Source organism: Episyrphus balteatus, chromosome X, assembly GCF_945859705.1.
Source record: "Episyrphus balteatus chromosome X, idEpiBalt1.1, whole genome shotgun sequence".
In the NCBI taxonomy this organism is placed as follows: domain Eukaryota; kingdom Metazoa; phylum Arthropoda; class Insecta; order Diptera; family Syrphidae; genus Episyrphus; species Episyrphus balteatus.
Genome location: NC_079138.1, coordinates 6,810,268 through 6,836,864, shown reverse-complemented (window position 1 = coordinate 6,836,864; position 26,597 = coordinate 6,810,268). Strand labels below are relative to the sequence as shown.

The following is a 26,597-nucleotide window of genomic DNA, read 5'->3' as shown; positions in this document are numbered from 1 at the left end:
AAAACAATATTTTTTTTCTGCTGAAATGAGAACAAATAATATGATTTAATAAAAGTATTGTTTTTTTTTTGTTTTAATTTGTTTATTTTGTTACTTCTCTTAAAGTTTTTTTTTTTTTTTTTGGTATCACAATGTAAAAATAAATTAATGATTTTATTTTACTTATTTGCATATATTTATGTTTAATAATGAATAATATTTTTGATTTGTAGAATACCCAATTGTTCAGACTCTTTTGTAAATCAAGCAAAACAAAAAAACAATTTATAAAATATATAAATTTCATTTAAATCATTTGTTTAAAAATGTAAAACTATTTTAAATAATAAGAATGCTTATAGCTAATTTAAAATAAATAAATATAAATTAGGAAGTTACATTGTTGATAAAACAAATTTATATTATTATTATGTTGCCATTAAAAAAAGAAGATTTATTATTATTTTGGACTTTAATATGTGGATTTATATCGAATTATTATTTGAATTTATAATAAAAAAAAATAAAAATAAAATGCCCCCACACTATCTCACAGAATAAAAAATATCCTTTATCATACTCTCAACTTGTATATGGCTGAAAATGATTTTTAAAATATTTTCCAGGATCTGAGTACCAGTCTATAAAATCAAGCATTGTCAAGCGTTTTCTATTGAAAACATAAAATAAAAACAAATTATATACTGCCGAAACTCGATTAAGTGCCCGAAAAACAGAAATTTTGTACAATAGAATGTTTGATGGCTATGAGCAAGTAATCCGAAAAATATTCATGCATTTAAGCACAAGTCAAAATTTTTGGAATGATCTTCTTCTGATCTTATAAGAGGATTGAGTTCTTTCAGAATCCCATCTTTTCTACCATTTTTGACACCTATTTTTATTTATTTTGTTAAACATTGTGCAGGCATTTTAAGTAGATTTTTTTTTTACAATCCAACTAAGACTTAATTATCATTATGTTTATTATATAGTTTTTATACAGTAAAAAATGTTTTAAACAGCCTGCTAATTGAATTTTTTTTTTGTTAATGTTAATAAAAAAAAAAACACTTAAGCGCTGAGATGTTTTTTTATTATTATTTTTGCTTTTACTATGTGTTTTGTCTTATATTGTATTTAAAGCAAGAGAGAGTGTTCAAGTGTAGCCTAAATTTATGAGGCTTTGCTGCACCAATTTTCTAAAAAAAAAAAAAAAAACAAAAAAAAAACAAATCAAACGAAATGAAATCAATTAAGCACATAACATACGATAGTAAGAAAGTGGAAAACCTTTATTAAAAAAAAATTAGCTAGATTTTAACCCCAAAAAACTACGAAACTAGAAATGTAATTTTCCCATAAATCTTTTAAATGACCTTAATTTTAATAAGTTAACTTTAATCTGCTACAACTTTGTGTTAATGGTCTTGTTTTTTGTCCCAAACCAGAGATCAGAAACAATAGTCAACCTTTATTTGCAATTATTGGTTTCTGCATTACTTTAAATAGGTTTCGGTTAAGGTTTGAGATTTATTTTTAAAAATAAAAATAAAGGTTATTATTTTTTATTTTTTTAAATATCTCTCAAAGGTTCAGATTTTTACAAAAAAATAAATGGAAAAGGTCAACCTCTTACCGTTTTCGCAGAAAATAAAACAAAAATATTTAATTCAAATGAAAAAGTCGAATATGTCAAAAATGTCTTTATTTAGCAAAAATAAATATGAAAAGGATATTTTATCTTAGTGTATGTATTAAGTTCAAAGTTCTTTGATCCAATATAATAAAATAAATGTAAAGATGAAAAATGTCCTTTTCACTGTGATTTAAGTCGCTGGGACGACAAATACAATTTCGAATATTTCAGAAGACTGATGTTCTAATTGATAAATTTGCAGATGAGATTTATTTTTTTCTCTCAGCGATAAATCTCACTGGTTGACCGAAACATGAACAAATACAAAATAAAGGTTTCTCTCAGACCTTGACCGAAATTTTTCTTTTTTAAAAATAAAGGTTATTTTATGACCTTTATTGAAAATGGCAACAAATAATTGTTAATTAAGAACCTTTCAAAAGGTTGAGATTTATTTCTGATCTCTGCCCTAAACTCCATCTAACAAGTCATTTCGCCTACAAGCTTTGAATTGTTTTATACAATATGGTTTCACAAATTCCAAATTCTTTGTCTTTAAATCTTGGACACAAACATATGCAAGGTACAATAGGGTGTGACACTTTTGTATGGCCGAAAAAAAGTACTCTAATTTTTAAATTTAACCCTCTGTAGGCACACCTTTTTTTTGTGACGTGATAGGCACACGGGTGCGAATTTGGTTTGTACTTTTTCACGTCCCTAGAACTTTTTTCAGTCTCAATATTTTATAGAGAATCATACATGAAATTGATGTAGAATTTTCCGAGGAATTTGAATATTGTATTTAAAATTCCAAAAAAATCTTTGTGACCACTTTTTTGAAAAATCCTTATTTTTTTATTTTTGTCTTGCCAAATTCGCACCCGTGTGCCGACAGAGAGTTAATAGTGGTCAAAAGTTGTATTGGAGTCTGAGGTTTAAGAATATGTTAAAAAAAAATTAATATCGTTCGTCTTTGGCTCGCTCAAATCGATTAAAGTTGAAAAATCAGTTTAAGTCTGAAAAAATATAATTTTTTTACCGATATCTCCGAATTTTGAATGTGAAAATGTTTAAAATGATTGTTAAAATAAAGTACTGCCCTTTAATCTATTTACTATATAAATTTAGATTATCTATTTATGAAAAAAGAAAGATATTAAACAAAAAATGTTGGGCAAAAAAAATATTTTTTCTTTTTTTCGCTGAAATATGTATCATTTTAAAAATTTAAGTTTTTGCACATGCATGCACATTAACCATATCTATTAGTACTGTAAGATTTTTTGAATACTTTGAAAAAAAAAAAACACTAAAATAATAGGTGTTTTTCAGAAAATTATATTTCGAAATCTAGCGACTTAAAAAAAATCCGTATGAGATACCTCATTTTTATTTTATTAGCTTATCATGTCGTTGTTGAAAGTCTTTTTCATTTGTTTTAAAAATCCGTTCATAACTTGGTTTTGAAATATTTTAGAATTTTTTCATTACATATTTCATTCTTGATTTATTGGTTAATCGATTAAAAAAAATTAACTCTATGATTAACGGTTTAGAAAATAGCTTTTCTCATTTGACAAGTGAGAGTGACTGATGAAAAAAAAACATAATACATAGTTGTATAGTAAAGAGCTGGTGTCTCACTAACGGTATTTTTTTAAACAGACGACTGAATTTAATAAAGTCGATTAAAAAAAATGATTTTTATAAAGTACATAATACTTATGTTTTCAATTGCTTCGTGTGGATCTGTGGATACAAAACAAAAATAAAAAAATATTTTTAAGATCTCAGGTGAAAGATAATTTTATAACAAAACATAAAAGTTTTTAAAATCGAACAATAAATATAGATAACAATATAATAATATATTTAAACTGATTTTTTTGTAGATATTTGTTAATATCTTCAAAAGTATTTGTTTTAAAATCATCTGGTTTTCAGCTTTTGACTTTAAATTGATAATATTACAGAAAATTTAAAAAAAGTACTTAAGAACGTTAACTTTCAAAAAAAAAAATTCGTTTGAATTTTTATTGAGTTATCTTTCACGTGAAAGCCTAAAAATATTTAGTACATTTATTTTTGTATCCAAACGACACAATTAAAAACAACATATATTTCAAAAATCTTTAAAAATCCAAATTCCTTTGGTTTCTTCCTTTATTTTGAGCGAGCCAAAGATATAAATTAAAATGAAAATTGTAAACGCAGAATTTAATATTTGATAAGCAATTCAACTTTTAAAAGCTATTGTATTTGAAAATTCCATAGTTGAGCACTTTGACACACCCTAATGTACAACGGTAACCCATGATATTGGAGCTTCCGGGCCGACGAATATGACGTGCAGGGGAAATTTTGGAAGATCGATGTACTGCTGGGAAAATAATTCGTAATGGGTCAGCGAACGATGGCTAGAAAAAAAAACTGAGCTATCAACTGGTGGATCCACCCGAGCTATCATGAAGATGATGACGATGCTGCGTAGCTTACTTCCAAGTAAACAATCGTGTTGCAAGTTTAAAAGTAACATTAATTACTAAATTCTTTAGAAAGGACAAAACAGTCTTTTCTTTTTAGAAGACTTCTGTTTTTTTAAAGTTCCGACGCACAATGGGGCAAAATTAAAAAAAGCTGGCATTTAATCAAATCACGAAGTTGAGCGTTGTTTTGAATAACCCAACTATTATATTCGAAATATAATAGAGAATTAAAAATGAGAAAGAAAATTAATTTAAACCACGTGGTATTCAGGAGATTGTCTTAAAGGAAGACGAAGATCACTTTTGGCATAGAGGAAGGAATACCAAGAGACGCGACTTCGGTTGGTTTTTCTCTTCCACGCTACAAGCTGCAATGAGAGGAAAAACTCCACAGTGCTTATATGTGGTAGTTTTCCTGTGCATTTTAAATGGCACCAACACATTCAACTGTGGAGTTGGGCTCAAAACAATTAAAAACAATTTAAGTGCTCAGTAGAGGAATTAATTCATAAAAAAATAATATAATAAATTCAAAACACGAACCTTTTTTTTATTTCTGTATATATTTATTGAAAGGTGGGTGTCTGGAGTGAGCTATTTGAGCTATTCAAGTTCATGTACAAACCAAAATCATGTTTAAATTCAAAGTTTGTGAGGACATCTACTGGTGAAAGGAAGGTATTAAACGCATTATAGCCATTGTATATATATTTCTATAGTACTATCAATCCATGAAAATACTTTAGCGACATCTTTTGGTAGATCTGCACTTCAATTTTCTGCATAAGGTTCAAACATAAAATAAACTAGCGATCCCAGCGGTGGCGACGCAAAATAGAAAATTCTACTTCATGAGAGTACTATAAGAATATATATACAATGTTATAGCTTTCACACGTATTCACAGATAGGAAAACAAGAGAAAAATAAGAGAGATGTATACCAATTATCTGAAATTAAATTTGCGGGTGTTTTAGGCAAGGGGGGTACGAGTCGGCTCTCTAGGTATTCCTTCCTCTATGACTTTTGGGTAGAGTTTTTACGACTTTTTATCAGTTGCTTCAATAAATTGTGTTCTGTTTATTATTTATTACTTGAACTAAGTTCTAGTACGTTCTAATAAATTTTTGCATGAAAAATATGCATTCAAAATATTTTAATTCCTAGTCAAAAATGAAAAATAACCTAAAAATAATGTGTTTTCTGCACTCTTCTGAAAACCTTAGTCATTTAGTTGTGTTCGCCGTAAAACGCCAATAAGTTTTAGATGTCATTTTGCTCTGTGTTTCATCTTGTTTTAGAATATGAAAAGTTTTCTTGCTACTTTTTGATACCCTGTGAGAATCATTTTAAGTTGGTGACGTCATTTTCTATAAATGCACGTTTTTTAGTCAAAATTGAGAGTGATAAAGACATCTTAATTTATTAAATTCGTTCATTTATTAGATGTGTACTTATGTATGTATAATACAAATATTTAAAAAAAAATTAATTGAATGAATTTATTTAAAAAAAAAAATAATGAAAAAAAAAATAAAAAAATTTTAAAAGTGGCAACCCTTATTTTTATTTATTTTTTTTATAATTGCAATTGCATTACTATTTTATAAAAGGCGTTCAAAGTTGAATTGAAACTGATTGAGGATTTTTCGAGAAATTTCGAAAATCTTAAAAAAGTGTATGGGTGGTAACCCTAAAAATGGGCGTGGCCATTCGAAATGGCTATGAACTAACATTTGTATCAGTAAGGCTTGTTCCAAATTTCAAGTGTCTAGCTATTTTGGTTGATTTAATATGCCACCTTTTTGCCATTGTGCGACGGCAATTTGCAGATTTATTTTCGCTACAATTTTGACAGCGAAAGATACAATTGTTTATCTTTTTTTTGCTAATGTCCTTCCAACAAACGCTTACATAAATTTAATGTAAAAATACTGATGAAATTAAATGAAATTTAAGAAAGACAAAAAGCAACTTGAATGTTGAATAGACACGACAGGTTAACGATAGAATAATTTAATTGAATAAAATCAAATTTTCAAAAACTTAATTTGTCTTTACCGATGTACAATGGAAACGCCTATTAAATCATAACATTTAACAACCAATCTTGGCTCCGAAGCTATCTAAATGGTTCTGACGATGAGAAATTTAAGTAATATAACAGTGTAACGGGTCGATCGGGATGGCAGAAAACCTCTGCGGCTTAAAATCAAAGCAAACAATATTGTTTTACGAAAAATCGAATAAATAAATTAACACTTTATTTTTAAACAACACATTATTGTTTCACACAAAAAAACACGAAGTCAAATTACAATACAAAAATAACAAGACTTACATTAATCATCATCAGCACTAATTCGGTTGTAATCTGTATCAACAGATTTTGTCAATATTGTAAATTTTTTATTTTTTTTTTTAATTTTCATATGTATATTTTTTTTTTTAATTCTAAGTGCTTTTTACTAAAATATAATTTAACTTTTTTATAGAATTAATTCTTTAGTACATTGTTTGTAGAACAATAATTACAGTAATTTAGCTTTCTGTTTTTTATTTTTTTTTTTTTAGCAGTTTGAGAAACTCTGCATGAAATTTCCACTGAGTATTTATTCGTTTGCATTTTTTTGTTTTATTGGACGCGAGACAAAATTTAGCATACTTTAAATAAAAAAAACTTAGAACTTAAAAATTATCGTGAAACCTATTAATACTTTGTGTTGCAAATTGGGGGGAAAAATGATGGAAAATAAAAAAAAAAGAAGTTTTTGCTTAAATTTATGTTTAAATAAGAAAAGACGGACTCAAAAATATAGTAAACCAATTGAAAACGGTGTGAAAGTTTTGAGAGTTTAAATTTTTTTTTTTGTACCAAAAAATAATACGTGTATACTAGGGCGTTCGTTATTTATGAATCAAGTTCCTAAGTGGAAAAACTGTTTCTAAATAATAAAAAAAAAATGGCACCCCAAGATTGACTAAACCCCTAGTCCTAGAAAAATGGTTTATAACTTTTATGAAAACGATGTTTAATGTAGACAAGAACCTCACCAAAAACTTTTGTTTTAAAAAAAATGGCCTTATAAGTCAACATATGCCTATTTCACATAACAACAAACTTTAACCCTCTTGGGGCGCCATACAGCGTCAAAATAAAAATCTGAAAAAATTAGGGGATTTTATTTTATTATTTGAAACAGTTTTTCCACTTATTAACTTGATCCTCGAAAAAAAAACCTAAATAACGAACGCCCTAGTGTAAACGTGTCTGTGTTGATAATTAACCTTAACGTGCCTATATATTTTACCGCGATAAAAAAGGAGAAATATTGATACGTCGATGATTGCCTGATGTTTAAGTAATGGACGTTTTAAAGTTTTGTAAGCTTTTAAAATTAAAACAAAATAAATTGTTATACATTTTGTATTTCTAAAATTAGAAAAAAATATTTTACGTGTTATTTAATTGTAATAATGTATCAATTTCGTCAAATCTAAAAAAAAAAAAATAATCACATAACTCTTGCAAATAATTTGGTTTTTATTTAAATTTGCAAATTAGATGAAGTCCCAAGAGAAATTGTCTGCAATAAAACAAGTTAAAGGATCTTTTTTTCGTTTAATCAACATGAGTATTAGTTAATTAAAATAAAAAATCACATACATACATATGGGTGCTGTATCAACCATAATTTAATCTTATAATAACACAATGTAAGCAGGCAGTAAAGTAGGCATTTTTTTGGTCGAGAGAGTGTTACATCAAAATTTAGTAAAAAGAAAAGATGTACATACAAATGTGCAAGTGATTAAAACAACAAATGAATCGTTTATTTCAGAAACATCATATGTCAATATGCAATAACTTTTCAGAAGCAATAAAAAAAAACTGTTGCCGAGTTATAGCTCAAAATGTATTTAAAAGCCGCTAAAATTTTAACCCTTTTTTTAAATCTTAACCGGGTTTTAGGCCTTTAAAGTTAATCCTGATAAGTTAATGCTTAGTCAATGTTGTTTATAAACGATTCAAATATGGACTTGATGGTATGAACAATAACAAAATGAGCGAAGTTTTATTTTGAGCATGCGTGTATGTGTGTGTGTGACCCATTTAAACAAAATACTGTACCTTAACATTTAACTTCACTTCAAGCAAACATTGGCTTTGATTAAAACAACATGGGTGAATTCCTAAACACATACCTATCTTTCGTAAAATATGCAAGGCAAACCGTTAGTAAATACAAAAATAAAAATTTTCTGCTTAACACACTGTCTCCAAATTCACCCTAGACTCACAAGAAAAACACTTTCAAGGATAGCCAGTTTTCTGACAGATTCAAAAATTAAATTAAAAGAATAAACGGTTTTTTCTAAGTATCATACCTATTTAAAAAACTGCATTCTAAATGCACTTTATTCTGGAATTACTCCACATAATGCACCTTATGGCACATGATCTTACGGTATTTCTAGATGAAAACCAAGACAATCTAACCTCCCTGAAAAATGTAATGGCCGAAAAAACACTTTATAGTTTGAAATTAAGAATCGTCGCGGTCGTAGCAGGTTCCGGGGATGGTTTTTTTTTTGAAAAAAAAAAAAAATATATATTTGTTATCTACAATTGCCTTTCGAAGCCACAAAAGTCTAATTTTTATCGGTTCTGAAAAAGCCTCCTAAGGTGTCCGAACAAATTACTCTGAAAAACCAATTTCCATAGTGATTTTGCACGAATTCACAGTTATGCTTGGCCACCTAAAATCATGGTAACCCCGCATTGTCACTCATTTTAATATTTATTAGTCGATCGCCTTGAAATAATATACACGTATATTTACTTAAAAATGGTTTGGCAAAGTTAATAAAAAAAAAACAATCGCGAAAACAACATGATGTCGAAAGAGCATGCTAGTGTTCCAAACAAAAAATTAAGAGATTACAGACCTATTCTTACTAACATAAATAATTATTTGGCAAAAAAATTATTTTTTTTCTTTTTCATTAAATGTACTGCTCTTTATATAACATAAATGTAGTCTTAAGAATTTTTAAAAAATTAATATAAATACTATTATAAGCTACATTTACTGCCTATTTCCACGTTTTGTTTTTTTTTTTTTTAATTCACATTGAGGGAAAAGACAACAAAGATGTAGCTGGCAAAAACGTAGAAGAAGAAGAAGAAGAAGAAAAAGAAAAAAACAAAATTACATTGAACTGGCACTATAATAAGACAAAGAATTTGAAAAAGAATTTGTCTTACCTAAATTCTGATAACCGCCACAGCTGTTACCACCATTTAAAACTGATGTTGGTGATGATGATGATGAAGATGTTGTCGATGCTCCCGAACTCGATGTCGATGTTGTTATAGTTAAACTGCTGCGTCCAATATCTATGCGACTTCTAGCTGAATCCAATAGCTCAGCTATTATTTCACTGCTAAGATTAATAGTCCGTGGTGTTAATGCAGCGCCGGGTGCTAATGAGCTGCCATTTCCCATTATCAATGATCGTTTATGTAATTTTATTCGATCGTTTGGATTATTATTGTTATTGTTTGTGTTATTATTATTATTATTATTATTATTATTATTAGTGGAATTATTATTATAATTATCATTGTTATAATTATTACTTTCATTAATGTTGTCATTATTGTTACTATCATTATTATCATTATCGTTAGTATCGTTATTCGAATTGTTGCTGCTAATACTAGTAGCATCATTATTATCAGTATTAAAATTATTATTATTATTATTTGTTGAATTACTATTATTATTATTTGATACATTTATGATATTATTATTTGTGGCAATAACTCCAACACCTCCAACAATGGACTTGTAGTAAAGATTAGCAGTAGGCGTAGTATTATTTGAAGTGTTTCGTACTATTCCAGGCCCTCCTCCTACATTATTGATTCCAGTTATATTGACTGCTGGAGATACTGCAGTGGTTGGTGTAATAGTGACACCACCTGCTGTACTTCCAATTGCAATCTGACGACATTTTGGCGCAGTAGTTGTTGAATTACTTAAAGTATTTAAAGAAACTATACGTCTGGGCTGTGGCTTTGTAAAACCACCTATAATTGGACCAGGAGCAGAAGAGGTATTTATTGCACGAATTGTTGCACGACTACTATTAAAGTTACTACTTGTTTTAATATTATAATTCATAGTTGAATTAGATTGATTTTTTCCCATTTCAAATTTATAACCAAGTGGTGCGAGCGATGATCCGCCAAAAATCGTAGCGGCAGCATCACCATTATCAGGTGTAACAATACTATGACGATTCAGTGGATTTATCGATGCTAAAGGACTCCCCCCAGAAGGAATACTAACACGTCCATCGGCATTTGTTGACGCAATGGAATTATTTGTTTTTCGTGTGCAGAGAATATCTTTTCGAAATTCTGTAGAATCATAAGATGTTTTCAACATTCCAAATGAATTCATAGTAATAGGTCTGGGAACAGTTGAACTTAAGTTAGTATTATTATGGTATGTTGGAAATGCTTCCGTCGATGGTGGCATTGATGAAACAGGTCTATGAACAATAACTGTATCATCGTTTTCTTTTTCTGATGGCTCGGTGGTTGTGGATTTTTCTATACATTCTCCTTGTGAGTCATCTTCCATGTCTTCTAGATCAAATTCCAAAGATTGTTTACACTTATCTGTTGTTTCGAAGAACATAATATCACCCTTAATTATTGTTACCAGTTCATGATTTGTATTTGGTTGCATTTCATTGGAAGTATCTTTGATTTGGTAGTGGTTATTGTTGTCGTGTTCATTGTTCAGTGTTTCGGATGTGAGTGTTCCTCCACTTACTGATGTGTTGTTGGAAAAGTGTTTCTTAAGCGATGATTGAACCTCTGAATTTGCTGCAGCCGCCGCCAAGTCTAATGGTGAAATAGATGAAGCCAGATTATCAAGTACTCTCATGTCACAATTATTTGTTCCACTTAGCATTTCTATATCGCTAAAACTGATATTGACACCATTGTCATCATTAAGTAACGTTCTAGGATATTGGACAGCAAATATATCTTGTTGTTGTAAGCCGTTGGGGCCACTGGCTGCTTGAAATAAATCGAAGAGTCCATTTGTGGAATTTTCATTGCTATTGTTGGATATTTCATAAATAATTTGTTGATGATGTTGATTTATTCCTGTGGTCTCCATTACATTACCGTTGGTGGCTGTGGTAGGGTTAGTATTGTTGGTGTTGTTGGTGTTTGCACCAGGTAAGACAATAACATTTTGCTGACTATATTGTTCATTTTGTCCAGCTATAGGTGGCAGATTGTAGATTTGATATCCATTTCCCAATAAATCGTCCAAATTATGTTGTTGTTGTTGCGGTTGCTGTTGTTGTTGTGTTTGTTGCTGTTGTTGTTGTTGTTGATGTTGATAAATAATTTGTTGAAATTGAGTTGCATTCAAATTTGAAAAATCACCTAAATCACTAACGCTTACACTCACATCCACCTGGGATGATGGAGCCATAATATTTGAACCGACCATAGCTTGTGAAGATTCACAATTAACAACAGGAAGATTATTAGTAAATAATTCTGTTGGCATCATATTCATGGGCTGGGAGCTTGAGTTTTCAGCATTGCCTGTTGCTGTACCCAATAAGGAACTAATATCACTTAACATAGAACTGCCCTGCAAGCTTTCCAATGATTGCTGTGCTGAGGGCGGCACTTGTAATGTTGGTATTATTTGAGAAGAAGAAGACGAAGAAGATGATGATGAACTGGAATTTGATGAGGAAGACGATGAAGATGATGACGATGAAGTTGAATCGCCAACAGCAACAGCAACACCTTGCATATGCTGCTGCATTGACATGTTTTGTTGATGGCACACAGAATCTACTTCAAATGTTGCTGCCAAGTTATTAAAATCTTCTTCCAAACGTTGTTTCTTGGCCGAAGGTCCATTATTACCATTATTATTGTCACTAATTTCTGTATCTGTTGTATTTAGAATCTCATTAAGAAATTTTGTATCATTCAAAAAGTCTAACTGGGAAAATTGATCAAAATAGCCATCGACTAATGTGAGAATAGAATTGGGGTCGACAGCAGTGTTTCCAGTTGCAGCATTTATTTGTTGTTGCTGTTGTTGTTGTTGCTGATAGGCAACGTTTCGATCGAATTGCATATCAGTTGCTGATGCTGATTGTTGTTGATTTTGGAATGTTCGTGTGTTCATGTCAATTAAGTTCGTATTTGGTAAGTGCATTGGACGTTGTTGTTGCTGAGCGTTAATTGGCTGATTACTGCCTATACCAGTCATCAGAATAGGTGGCACTGAAGAGGAAGACGTATTGGAATCAATGATGCCAGAAATTTGTCTTTGACCTTGTTGTTGCTGGTGCTGCTGCTGTGAAACATCTTGGAGAACAGTCTGTTGTTGGCTTTGGTGTTTTTCTTGATCTTCTGTCTTTTTAAGACTTTCTTGATTTTTTTGTTGGCGTTGATGTTGTAATTGAAGAGTTTGTTTCGATGGCAGTTGTTGCATTTGCAATGAAGGTTGCGTTTGTTGTTGTTTTGGTTGTTGCTGCGTTTGTTGTAATGGTTTATGTTGTTGTGATGGTTTTTGTGGCTGTTGTTGTTGTGGTTGTTTTTGTTGCATCTGTTGTTGCTGCTGTTCGTGCTGTTGTTGTTGCCTTTGTTGTTGTTGCTTGTCTTCTTCTTCCCGTTGTTGCTGTAATTGTTGTTGCTGTAGCTGCTGTTTTTGCTGCAGCTGTTCCTGTTGCTTCTGCTGCTGTAGCTGCTGCAGTTGCTGCTGCTTTTGCTGCTGTGATGGCTGTTGTGGTATCGAACCCAAATGAATAAGACTTATATTTGGCAACAAATTGGCGGTAGCAGCAGCAATATTTGGACTTGGTGTTGACGTTACAGGAGAAATAACCATACCGCTATTGTTGCCTATCAAACATGTTGTCCCAGCAGAACCACCCATAGTTCCATCATTATTTGCACTAGAAGACGACGCCGCCGATGCAACCAATAAAGATAATGTTGATTTTAAAAGATTGGGTTCAATTTGGGCGGCTTGCACATTGTTGTTATAGCTTTTTATTGAAGGTTGACTATTGTTTGATGAGTTGTTGGTACGCCTATCCGAATCAATACTACAAGCTGAATTTGAAGAATCAAAGTCGGGAAGAACCTGGAAAAATTATCATAGAAAATACAAAATGAAATTAAATTTAATCGAGAAATTTTAAGGACTTTATCGTTTTTTCTTTTTATTTTAATTATATGCCTGTAAGACTTAAGGTCTTTTAAATGTATATTGCACGGCACTAGTTAGAAGGAATAGAAAGATAGGAAAGAATTGTTTATATATTATTATTATCTCATATAATCCCACGGGTGGCTTCCAAGCTAGAGGGTAAAAAAAAGAATGCTGCCTTAGGTAGGGCTCGAACCCACACCTTCAGGTTAGCAGCCAAGCACTACATCCACTGCACCATTCCCAACCGAAAAAAATTATAATTGCTTACCCTTTGATTAGCTGCATTGATAGTTGATTTAAAGCTATTTGTTGGTGTTGCAGTACTTATGGATTGTATTGTACCTTTGTTTCCTCCGGTTCCGGCTGCGATTTGGTTCTTTATAGCATTAGGAGGAATAATAATTGCATTACAAGTATTTGTTGATTCCATTGTTGATGGATTGCTGAATGCTACTGGAGACGAAACAACGGTTGGCGATGGAGATGATGCTACGACGACAGTTGTAGAGAGTAAGCTCATTGAGGTAGATGAGTGAGAGGAAGGCGACGCTGCCGAGGAACACGACGACGAAGATGAGGAAGAAGATGACGACGACGACGCCGACTGGAATGACGAAGGCGATGATGACGATGAAGATAGCGATAAATGTGAAGACAATGTGATTGGTGTTGGGCAATTACTAGGAATTGAGGTGGCAGTTGGTGAAGTTTGGACACCCGTTGAAGTTACATCTAATATGATGGTAGCACTAGAACTACCAGATGGACTTAGCGTTATTGACGACCCGGCAGGGGGCGAAGCCGATAAGGAACACACAGATAATGGCGATGGAAACGTCGAAGAAATCATCGACGCTGAGGAACTTGAGCCTTGACTGTTTACTAAATTGGGGCTATTGTTGTTTGAATTTGCTGTATTTGCAGAAATTTCGCTTTGTGGTGTAATAGCTGCTGTTGTGGTTGTTGTTGTTGTTGCCGTAGTTGTTACTGCTTCTACTATTGTTGTCGACGCTGTCGTTGGCGCAGCTGATACAGTTGAAAGGGCGGATGTTTTTCTTTTGACGCCTTTCCCACTTTTCGAACGTGAACGACCAACCCCTCGCCCTTTTGCACGGAGTGTTGGTGCTGCAGCGGGAATAGGCGACGGTGCAGTAGTGGGCAATGCCGGAGATCGATTAGCTGCTGGTGATCGAGAAACTGCAGCAGGTGATCGGTTTGATGTTGCTGATGGTTTTGGAGAAGCTGGCGCTGCTGCTGCTGCCGCCGCACGACCAGATGATGACGCAACTGTTCGCGCAGCACCTGCTGCAGGTATTCGAGTAGACGAAGTAGATTGATAAGATCCTACTGAAGTATTAGTCTGACTGGCCCCCGAAGAAGATGTACTACCTCCTAATGAAGATTTTGTTGCATCACGTTCAGTTGCCGACGAGGAATCTTGTAAGGTTGACAAGGAATTAACTCCTGATGCTGCTGCAGCCAAAGCATTACGTATGCTTGAATGATGTTGAGCTTTCATGTGTCGCTCGAGTCCCGGGGCTTTGAGGATTGCATTGCATATATTGCATATCGATACGACTAGAGCCTCTGTTTTTGGAGCTATGCCATAATGATGCATATCGGTGCCGGGTAGTTTTAAAACTTCACCCTTATAGCTCGTATTGAAGTTGGAATTTTGAGACGGTTTTGTCGCCGAAGTCGAATGAGAACCACCAGCTGTGCTTAAAGTAACTGGAGGGATTAGATTTTCATGATGTTGATTAACATTTAAAAGCAAACGCTCAAAATCACTATGTTCGCTCCATTTTTGCCCTTGCATTGTGGAAAAAGGGTTCGGGAACGTTCCATCGCAATTCGATGCCGACAATTGACTTGTGTTTTCCTCATTAACTCCTGCTCCGGTTACTGCTGCTCCTGCTGCTGCTGAAGAACAAGAAGCTGTTGACGCTGCAACCGTTGAAGAATTAGAACCGCCAGTTGTTGTATTTAAAGTAACTGGAGTGATCAGATTCTCATGATTTCGATTAACATTTAAAAGCAAAAGCTCAAAATCACCATGTTCGTTCCATTTTTGGCCTTGAATTGTTGATAAAGCATTCGGGAACATTCCATCGCAATTTGCTTGGGAGGACAATTGATTCGTGTTTTCCTCATTAACTCCTGCTCCAGTTACTCCCGCTGCTGCTGCCGAAGCACAAGAAGCACTTGCAGCTGCAGCCGTAGAACTGGAGTTTGTATGGCAGCTATTGCTGTTATTGTTTCCTCCTCCGCCACCACCATCCCCCGACGACATCATGAAGCTTGCCATTTTGCCTTTAAATAGATACAAAAAACATTAAACTCATTATTTTCATTAAGTTTGTCCTGGCCCTTTTTTTCTCTTACCTCGTGGTAGCCGCGTTTTGAAATTTTTTCGGGTTGCTTGTTTTTTACCTATTTTGATAGAATTTTAGTTAACTTGGGATGTGTATGAATTTTCGTTTAGTTTTTTTATAGTTTTTTTTTCAAATTGGTATTTTCAAAAAGAGTTCCTCTTTTTATGTATGTGAATGTATTCAACTTTTTGTAAATATATTACTGATGCTGGTGAACATAGTAAAAATCTATTACTCTCACTCCACTCGGCAAGATTTCTGTAAGTAAACAATAAGAAAATAGCATATGGCTTTAAGTGTTTCGAGACTTGAATTCGAAGATATCTGCTTTTGAATGTAAGAAAAAAAAAAAACAAATGTTTGTTTGCAAATAACTCAGCAAGCAGACCTACAAGAAAGTTTTGATTTTCTGTTATGAATAGAGCTTAAAAAGAACTTTTTTTTCATGTCTCACTCGATGGATTTGAAGGAAATTTTTGAAAATGTATTTTTTTAGGCAAGGGGCAAACCTTGATTTTCGAAAATCCATAAAAATAAATTTGAGAATCTAATAAAACCAAATCTAAATCTGTGAACTCATATCTGTAAACCAAACAAAATATCTCCTTCCGAATATAATAAAGTGAATCGATGATTCGCAAAGCGTATGAGATGACGAAATATTGAATTATGTCCGTTTTCTATTGACTTTTGAGATTTTTGTGTAAAAATCTCAGATTTGCCACTGCAAATAGAATATGAAATCTAGTTTTATAATTGTGTACGAAATCTGAGCGTATAAAAAAAAATAAAACAACAACAAATGTTCAGACAAATGTCAAACAGAGGAGTGTGTGTGAAAGTGCGTGTGTTTGTATGCTTTAATCTTGATAAAAATCCAGATTCAGATTTCTGATTCTCAGATTAATTTTTTTGTCATTTTTTTAAATCTCAAGACGCAAATAGATCATGAAATCTGAGAAAAAAAAGCAACTCATTAAATAAAATTGAGCTCCAAAACAAGTATGCAGTTTAATATACCATTTTGGTGGTATACCATTTTTAAGGAATTTTGAATCAACACCTAAAGCCAAAATTTCAAAAAAAATTCAATGTCCTATTTTCGAAAATTCGATATTACAATTTGATTCAACAAAACATAGTTTTTCAGAGCAAAAAAACACAAACAAAAATAGAGGCTTTTGTTCAAAGAGAAGTAAACACACAACAGTTCAAGAAAATGTGTTTATTTTTGTTTCTTTTTTTTTGCTCTGAAAAACCCTGGAAACTTTCATACTTTTTTGAAAACTGCAATAACAGGGCAAGTTTTTAAAATAATAAACCAATGCCACACAATACAACTTTTTTACGGCGTGTTGCAAAGTTACAAATTAAGTTATTATAAAACTTGGAACTGTTAATTAATTTGTAGAAAAATGGCGTATGAAATAAAAAATATTTTGATCAATTAGTTGTTTATAAGGAAATGTTTTAGTCAAAGAACAGTAAAAATCAAAAATCAATTATGGGCGGAGGAAGCAAAATACTATTGCAAAGTAAAGATTTTTCGAAATTTATAAAAGAACTGCATTTAATCGAAACCCGTAAGGATATGGGATGAACAAGTTACATTTTGATGAATTTTTATAGTTTTTTGTCGAAATATCTTAAATTTTGTTCTGTCTCATTTATTTACACTTACCATGTAGATACGGATTGACTTAAATAAAATAACGTGCAAAAGGGATTAATGACGTTTTCGTTTTGAATCGAAAAATTTTGAGTTGAAAAATTTTTTAGATATTTCGACAAAAACTTTAAAAATTGAGCAACATGAACCAAAAATTTTATTTTTTTCGCTATGTGGAACTTAGCAGTTTTTGTTTTACTTAAGTATATTAAGGTATCGTATGAGCAAATGGGCCTTAGTGTTTCCTTCTACAAAGCAGAAACATGAAAAATGTAGTTAAGGCTTTTACAAGATTATGGTCAGAGTAGTTCAGCAGTGAACCTCGGTTCAACTCATTCTCAAATGCTTGGCTTGCTGTTTAAATTTAGTTAGACCACAATTTTTTAGTAGGACCTTGTTAAAATTTGAGCACGAAGCTGAACTATTAAAATTCAACTGACCCTAAGGGTCACATAATTTAACTTATTTGAAAACATTCCACCTTACACAATGACAACCACAATGTTCTTAACACCACGTTACCATAAAAAAAGGAAATGGATTAAAAAAAAAATACACATATATTAAAAGATTTGTCAATTCAAAATTCATGTTCAAAGAAACCTGAATTCTTCAATCAGAATATTGTAGTCAATAGTGTTCTTATTGGGATCTCCACACCAATGTCCAAAAAACAAAAATTTTTATTTTCGAGAGTGTACATTGAAGAGTAAGGACACCTGAAGAAACTTGGCGGCTCAATAATGAACCGATTGAGATAGTACGCGAATTCAGGTACCTTGGGGTTTGGTTAACATCGAATTTGAAATTTGGCATGCAAAGGATAAAAGCACAGAAGCTAAGCTAGTACTTATTATTATGTTCTTTACCAAAACATTGACCATTCGACCAAATACCAAGTGTTTAGTGCGACAGTCAACACTTGTACATATGTGCTATGGAACGCAAGGAACAGTTCGAAGAATTTGGAACTATTAAAAGATTTTTCTTTAAACGAATATTTCGACTACCAAATTAAGTACCAACCTATGCCATACACGTGGAATCAGGCTTACCACCCATATGCATTAAAAATTTAAAAGCTCATGCAGACTATCTAATAAAAGTGATGGGGAGAAGTGAATCCAGTTTTCATAAATCAATTCTGTTGATACAATTGCAATTGAACCAGTATCCTTTTAGGGAGTTGAACCAGCTGGCCTTATCGCATGACCTTTCTCTGTCTTTAACTGAGGCGAACGTCATGGAATGGGCAAATATATTCGCAACAATAATTGCTAAGACCGATCAAGCAATATATGACCAGTACTTAACCAGAGCTTCGTCGTCAACATCCAGGTTATTCTACAGGAACCTTCCAATTGAGGATAACTATTTCAAGGTCAAGTACTTATCATGAGGCTACAAGCACTATTTTTAGAGCAAGAGTGGAAATTCTTAATATGAACTACATTCCACATAGAACTGATCTTCAGCAGATTTGTGGCATATGCAACAGAAGAGAATCTGAAGATGTTTACCACTTCATTGCTGTTTGCCTTATATGTACTACAAAAAATACGACGGTTGTATTTCCAAGAGAGTTTTATTTCACTCAACTGCTTGTATGAAATAATAAATGGCGTTCGTGGATGGTCCAATTTATATAAATTTTGCAAACACACTTTGAACTATCGGAATAGTTTTTGAAACCTGTATTCTATAAATATTTGTCGAATTACACTGGTCAACAAGCTTTTTGCCACAAGAACCAAAATATACTTTTCTATATGTTTTTGATATGCTGAACTCGAATCTGAAGTCAGAAAATGTTTATTGGCCTCCGTTTTTGAAATATTACCGTTAGAAAATACCGTCATTTTGGCTGTTTTCGAGGTTATGTTTTTATGTGGGGTAGTTCCTTATGAAAAAATTTGTAACGGTTCCTATAAGAACTGGTTTTATTCTTTCAAAAAATGTTTAAATCTTTCCGATATCTTTTTTACTTCCCGAGATATTTAAAATTTAAGGAGTGGTCTTTGACTCAGAAATAGCACTGGCCAAACAAATTAAACTTTTTTTGCCACAAGAACCAAAATATACTTTTTTAAAGGTTTTTGAGTTGCTGAACTCGAATCCGCAATCAGAAAAATGCTATTGGCCTCCGGTCTTGAAATATTACCGTTATAAAATGCAAAAAAAAGGTTTTTTTTTATAACGGTTATATTTCAAGAAGGGAAGCTAATAGAATTTTTCTGATTGCGGATTCGAGTTTAGCGACCCAAAAACCTCTAGAAAAGTATGTTTTGGTTCTTGTGGCAAAAATATTATGACCAGGGACTTAAACTTTAGATTAAATTTAGTTTCTCTTTGGCTTACTAACTGAAACTTAAGATATCTCGAGCAATAAAAGAGATATCGGGAAAATTTAAACAGTTTCTGGAAGAAGAATATCTGTTCTTATAATCACCGGTACAAATTTGTTTATAATGAATTACCCCACATAAAAACAGAAGCTAGAAAAGAGCCAAAATGCCGTTTTTCAGCATTTTATAACGGTTATATCTCAAAAACGGAGGCCAATCAAATTTTTTTGACTTCAGATTCGAGTTCAGCATATCAAAAACCTATAGAAAAGTATATCTTGGTTCTTGTGGCAAAAAAAAAGTTCAATTTTGTTGACCAGTGTTATTACTTTTTATGTGACAAATCATTAAAATTTTAAAAATTTTACTTCTTTTATGTTGCAAATCATTAAAATTGCAAAAACCTAAGGGTCATCGCTCTCTCATTATTTTATTTTATTATATTATGTTTCTATATGGTATATTTAAATTTTTTGCTAATTCTAACATAAAAATAAAAGAAAAAAAATATTGTTTTATACAAACTTTATCATTTTTAATCATTTTGTAAGTCTTTTTTTTAATTACATACTCTTTTTTAAAATTTTCTTAATACTTTTTTTATGAAATGTCATATCCGGCACACGGCAGATTGCCATGTCCGTGTTCTTAAGTTTATTAGTGTACCAATTTTGAATCGAAAAAAAAACTAGTTAATGTAATCTAATCTAGTGTTCCTATTCCAGATGGTCAAGGAGTAGGTGGACATCATTGGTCCAGAATATTAATCACACAACGGAAATACCAGCGAAATGAAATACTGAGCAACGCGATGGTCAACCAAATAAAGTGTTGCAATTTTGTTAAATAAACAAAATTAATCATAATTTGAATTCTATTTACTTTTCGAATGAAAATAATATGAGAAATTTAGTATGAGTGATTGAGAATAGGTAAACAGAAAAAATACATAAACAAAACAAAAATAAGAAAAACACTGGGTGAACTCATTTGATCCTGTTACATGGAGCTACAAGGGGTTATGTCGTTTTCCAAAATTCAAAAAGTATCACTCCTAGCTATATAATCACTCCCAAATGGAGTGATTTCAAATTCCAAAATTGAAAAAGGAGTGAATTTTTGGAGTCAATTCTTCACTCCCAAAATTTTGAAGGAGTGACGGAGTGATTACCAATACTTCTACATTTGACTTCATGGACTACTTGTCAAATTCTTGGGTTGTTGTTTTAATTTTTTTGTGAAGAAAATTATATTTATTTATAAAACAAATCAATAAAGTATTGTAAAAAATCAATAAAAGTGAATTTAAAAGATTTTGTTATTATTTTATTTGTTGTTGAGTATTACAAACACATGCAAAGCAAACGTCAAATCACTTCACTTGTCAAATTCGTCGTGAACAAATTCCAAAATGGCACGAAAAAGGAGGGATTAACTCCCATAATTTTGGAACACGACATTAATGTTCACAATAGAAAAAAAAATTATCAATTGACAAGCGTAATACCTACCGAAATTTCATCATTTGATATGTGTTATCTTTTATCTATCTAACAGTATTGGACTCAGTTGTATACCAGTATAGCTCATAATCGTAAAGGACTTCACTACAAAATTTTCGATTTTGATTTTTATTCTCATTTATTTTTTTAACCAGAAAATTCTAAATAATTGTTGATTTTTTTAATTGAATCGGTCATTGCAAAAACAACTTGAGTCACATTTTTTTCAAAATTATTTTTTTTGCTGAAAATCGTTCCTCATAATAGATGCGTATTCTGGGTAAAAAGCAGATAAGATAATACATACCTTCCCTTTGAAATTATAACGGTTATTCCAAAAACAACTTAAGTCCACCTACTTGAGAGGTTTTTGCATGCACTCTTTGATGGCAGGCGTATTTATATCTGCCTAAGTTAAAAATATGCATCGTTTGATTGTTCAATTTGGAGAACATTTGCCACAAATGTATAGGAATTATTACAAATAGACCAGAATTCGTTTTGTTAAAACGGTTGGTGACTCAACCCAAATAAGAGTGATAGAGAATTATGATTATGGGCCTGAAAATAATGAAACATGCAAAATAAATACATGTGAAAAAATAATTTTCAATAATAAGCCATTACAAAATACGTAAAAGAGATTATATTGGTTAAATTATACTATACACCACATATGCTAATTCTTGCTTAAACAACTTAAGTCAAAAACAGTTTTGCGTTTTTTTTTTTCCGTTATCATTTCTAATAAAATATGACGGTTATTTTACACATCAGTTTCTAACAACTCAAATGCTAAATTAAGCTTAAAAGAGTCTTTCGAGATTCGTTTGCTTAAGCAAGAAACAGTTTTTATTGAAGATTTCCCATACAAAATACACGTAAGTTTTAGTGATTTTTTTAAGAGGTTATACCTACCTAGTTGTAATTTAAAAAAAATTAAATAAATTTTTTTTGCATATTTTGAATTTACATTGGACTCAGTTGTATATATAAGAATGTTATCCGAAAATTTCACATTGATACAGCAATTAGTTTCGAAGAAAATAGCGTATTTGTGAAGACTTTTTAACTTAGTTTACATGGTTCCCAAAATTTTTAAACGCGTTTTTCTAGAAACCGTGTTTTGAAAGTCAGTGAGCAAAATTTCTCCGAAACGGCTGGAGTGATCGGCTTGAAAATTTTACACAATTTTCTTAGGGCGCGTGTGAACTGCGTTAAATGTGTAAAATTTTTGACACTATTGAGGTGAATAAAAAACTTTCAGCTGTTAAAAATTTACTAGGCTTTGGGACCTTGTTAAATTTGAGTTAATTTTTTTTGCAGATGGTTTTGTTTTTGTTTTTTTTTTTTTTATTAAAAAGGAGTATCATGGCAGAAAAAAGGCAGAAAAAATTTTAAACAATAATCCATACCTCAATAGTGTCAAAAATTTTACACGGTGTTAACTATTTAACGCAATTCACATACGGCCTTAGATACTTTTGTCAGGTAATGAACGAAGGAATAAGGTTTTTGACAATATTTCGATTTTTTAAGCCACTTTAAAAGTGTAAATTTTTGGGAAGCCGCCATTTTGTCAAAAATCAAAATTTTGACTATTCCTTCATTCATTACCTGCATTCGCATATCCTGGAAATGAATCTTTTGTTTTTTTTTTATTTTAGGTGATTTGGATCAGAGATATCTTGCTCACCGCCAGACACCTTTTTTTGGAGTTCGTCTTGGAGATCTTCTATAAAAATAACGGAACCCAATATTTTATTTAAATAAACAGCGAATTCTTTTAATACATTAAATTTGCTATATGTACATGTATTCTTTATGTTTCTATACCTAATTAAATGCCTTCTCAGAAAAAATCCACAAAAAAAGAATGTTTTTTCGCACTTACAACTAGACTAGATATAACCAGGGATGCTATTCTAGCGACTTTGTCGCTAGATCTAGCGACATTTCAACTTCTTCCGCGACAAAAAATATTTTGATGTCGCTAGATTATTTCTAGCGACTTTTGAAGCCAAGCATTTCTGAGATCTTAAAGCAGTGGACAAATATTTACTTAGTGCAATGGAAAGAACTGCATGATAGTGTTAAATTTTGGGGAGAAGTTTCAAAGTACAAAGATGCAGCGGGTGTCAATACTTATCAAGAATTATTTGAGCTAGCTGGAACTGTGATGTCACTTCCCCATTCTAATGCTGAAGTTGAGCACATTTATAGTACGATGAACCTTGTGAAAAATAAAACCAGAAATAAATTGTCAACAAAAAATTTAAATTCTATTATTCTTATTCAAAATCAACTTAAATTACTTAGCAAAAACTGTCATATCTATGAACTACTAGAAATTGTTTTAAAAACAAATGTATTTTAAAATAATGCTGTTGAACTTCTTGCAACTGAGAATATTGAAGAAATCGATATTGATCTTTTTGTATGTGATTTATTCCAAAAGATTTAAGAATTATATAGATATCTAAATACCTATTAACAATGAGACAAAATTATTTTTTGTTTTACCTTTATTTGTTTTTTGTTACTCTAGCCATAAGTTTGTTTGTTAAATAACTTTGAATTTTTGAAAAAAAAAAATAAAGTTCTTCAAAAATAAATTTTTGTTGAGCTTTATTTTACAATTTTTTTCTAGCGACTTCTAGCGACTTTTTGTCTCCAGAATTTCGCCCAATCAAGCGACTTTTAGGGGTTGGCCTAGCGACTTTTCATTTCAGCTTGTGGCAACACTGGATATAACCCCTTAATTTATACAGCTCAACGGAATTTTATGATATCTCAATCTCAATGAATCAAAAAGTATTTTACTCAGAATTAAACATTTTATAAAAGTGTCATAGGTGACTTTACTGTAACTTCCACCAGTGAGACAGGGCAGGTTATGAAAGCCAATTTTTCATGATTTTTTTTTCGATCTTATTTCGGTGTTATTTTAGAAATGGGTAGTTCTACAACAAATTTATGTAGGAAAAAGTTGTAGAGCATTTAATTTCCTACAGAAAAGTTCTCAGGTCAGGTCAGGGAGTAGGTGGACATCGTTGGACCAGAAAATTAATCACAACGGAAATCATCAGCAAAATAAACACTGAACAACGAAATAATCAATCAAATGAAATGAGAAGAAATTCAATAGTTGCAATTTTGTTAAATAAACAAAATTGATCATAATTTAATGTTTATTGATTTTTCAAATGAAAATAATATGAGAAATACGAGTGATTGAGAAAAGATAAACAAAAAAATGTATAAACAAAAAAAAAAAAAACAGCAAAACACCGGGTGAACTCATTTGATCCTGTTGTTGTTTTTTTAACAACCATTCATTTTCATATAAAATATGGCAGATACTGAAAATTCATCTCATCTAATCTCTCCTTCTCTTTCACTCTTCAAAACATAATAATGATGAAAAAAGAAAGAAAAAAACGAAATAAATCTTTGGTCAAAATTGCAAAACACAAAACAGAAATAAAACTCACCAAAAAATAAATACAACAAAATAAAACACACCATTAATTAAAAAGCTGTAATTTCAAGTTCACACATAGTTTTTTTTTTCTTTTCTTTTTTGTTTAATTGTTAACACAACAGCTCCCAGCAATTAATAATTATGTTCAATTTTACTCTCATCGTGTAGACACAATTGTGACAGCTTATATCAAAACATACATGTCCTGTCTTTTCTTTTGTCGTATCAAAATAAAAGTAATCAGCTGAATCGACCGAAAGCTTTCAGCAAGCAACTTGAGCAGGACAACTAATGAATGGAAGACTTCTTGCAATATAGACATACTCTTTTTTCATTCATGTCATTCTTTTTTTCTCTCTTGCCTTGGTATATGTGTTGTTGTAGCTGATATATAGGGTTGTTTCGATTTTGTGGAAAAGAAACGAAAACAACAACAACAAAAAAATGGCAATGCTACTCTTATTTAGATAAATTCATTTTTTGTATGGATTGATGATGATTTCTCACTCGCAAGTTGTCCCAATGCGACAAATAAAAAAAATGTTGTATTTAAGCTAAATAAAGTCATTTTTTTTAAATAATGAATGGCTAATAAATAATTTTTTATAAATTTGCCTCATTTAGTGGGATGAAGTAGTGTTAATTGTTTGGGTCCAGTCGCGACTAGCTGGTTTGGTTTATATTTTATTTATATTTCTTGTGTAAAGAAAAAAAATGTGACACCCTCTTCGGATATTTTCTCGACAAAAAAAAATTGCTTTGAGCAAGACACAATCCTCCCGACGACGGTATAAGTAAAACTAAACCAAGTCGAATGCCAACCACTGAATTCAATACACTGAACAAAGGCAGCACTGCCAGATTAAAAAAAAAATATTTAGTAGATTACTTTTTTTTTTTTCAATAGTTCGATTATTACTGAATTTCATGTGCGATGTGACCAATGTCAAATCAACACTCACATGTCACATCGTAGAAATTCGAATTAAGATTTTTAGAAATAAAAAAATTGCGGTCAGTGCTATTGAATTACTTATTTTTACCTGTGTTGTTTATATATTCTTTATTTTAATTGTAAAAAGTCTCTCTATAAAGCCATTAGCGCAAATTTTCAAACATTTAAACCCTACTCTAAATCTACTTTATACTATGTTTCCACCTTCACTTAATCCGATATTTAGCTAAGGAGATTTACGGCCATATTATTCACTAGCTTAAAAAATACATCTGGATGTAAAGAAATTGAAATGTCAAAAAATAAATCCAAATCCATGATATTCACTATCACACAGAAACAAATAGTCATTTTTAACTATTTTTTTAAACTATTTTCATAGTTAAAATCGGGATAACTATTTTGGATTTGGGTTCATTTTTGACATTTGACAATTTTACATCCAGATGTATTTTTTAAACTATAGTGAATAATATGGCCGTTAGAATTAATCTCGGATTGAAAGTAAGTGAAAATCTCGGATTTATTGTAGGTGGAAACGTAGTATTAAAATTGAGGTCAGATCTAAAATATAAAATTTAAACGAGAGTCTGCTCCTTGATATTTTCCAACGATTTAAAGTATACTTTAAAGCCTTAACTACATTGGCTCAAAAAGTGAAAAAGTACAAAAGTAAAAATTTTCAAACGCATTTTGTATAGTTTTTCGGCCTGAAAAATTAAAACAAATGATGCAGAAAGCTTATTTTTTGGTCAAATAATTTGTATACTCTTTTTCACAAAACAATTGCGCTAGCCAGAAAAAAAATATTTTCACTTTTGTACTTTTTCAAAAAGTGGTGTATGTAGTTAAGCCTTAAAGCCTGGTACGCTGCTCGCGCTA

General features: G+C 31.4%; 1 protein-coding gene across 6 annotated transcripts; it reads right to left on the bottom strand.

The window, feature by feature from the left end:
* Positions 1-99: 99 nt before the first annotated feature.
* On the bottom strand, positions 100-25,570 carry LOC129920672 (serine-rich adhesin for platelets-like). 6 transcript variants are annotated; one of them, XM_056002137.1, is made up of 6 exons: positions 24,771-25,570; positions 15,771-16,018; positions 15,441-15,698; positions 13,654-15,380; positions 9,377-13,316; positions 8,967-9,269 (listed from the first exon to the last, which is right to left on the bottom strand). In XM_056002137.1, exons 3-6 carry the CDS (start codon positions 15,691-15,693, stop codon positions 9,238-9,240), a joined length of 5,952 nt encoding a protein of 1,983 aa, XP_055858112.1. In that variant the 5' UTR covers positions 15,694-15,698; positions 15,771-16,018; positions 24,771-25,570; the 3' UTR covers positions 8,967-9,237. The 6 variants fall into 6 exon arrangements, with proteins under 6 accessions (XP_055858110.1, XP_055858111.1, XP_055858112.1 ...); XM_056002133.1 differs by adding an exon at positions 21,584-21,837 and having other exon boundaries at positions 13,654-15,698; positions 24,802-25,570; XM_056002135.1 differs by lacking the exon at positions 8,967-9,269 and adding an exon at positions 100-1,181 and having other exon boundaries at positions 13,654-15,698.
* Positions 25,571-26,597: the final 1,027 nt, after the last annotated feature.

Coding starts and splice junctions, on each gene's coding strand:
- LOC129920672 (XM_056002131.1), bottom strand. CDS start 15,693: ATGGCAAGCTTCATGATGTCGTCGGGGGATGGTGGTGGCGGAGGAGGA. Junction 13,317..13,653: donor TCAATGCAGCTAATCAAAGG/GTAAGCAATTAT, acceptor TAATTTTTCCAG/GTTCTTCCCGACTTTGATTC. Junction 9,270..9,376: donor TGGCGGTTATCAGAATTTAG/GTAAGACAAATT, acceptor CGTTTTTGCCAG/CTACATCTTTGTTGTCTTTT.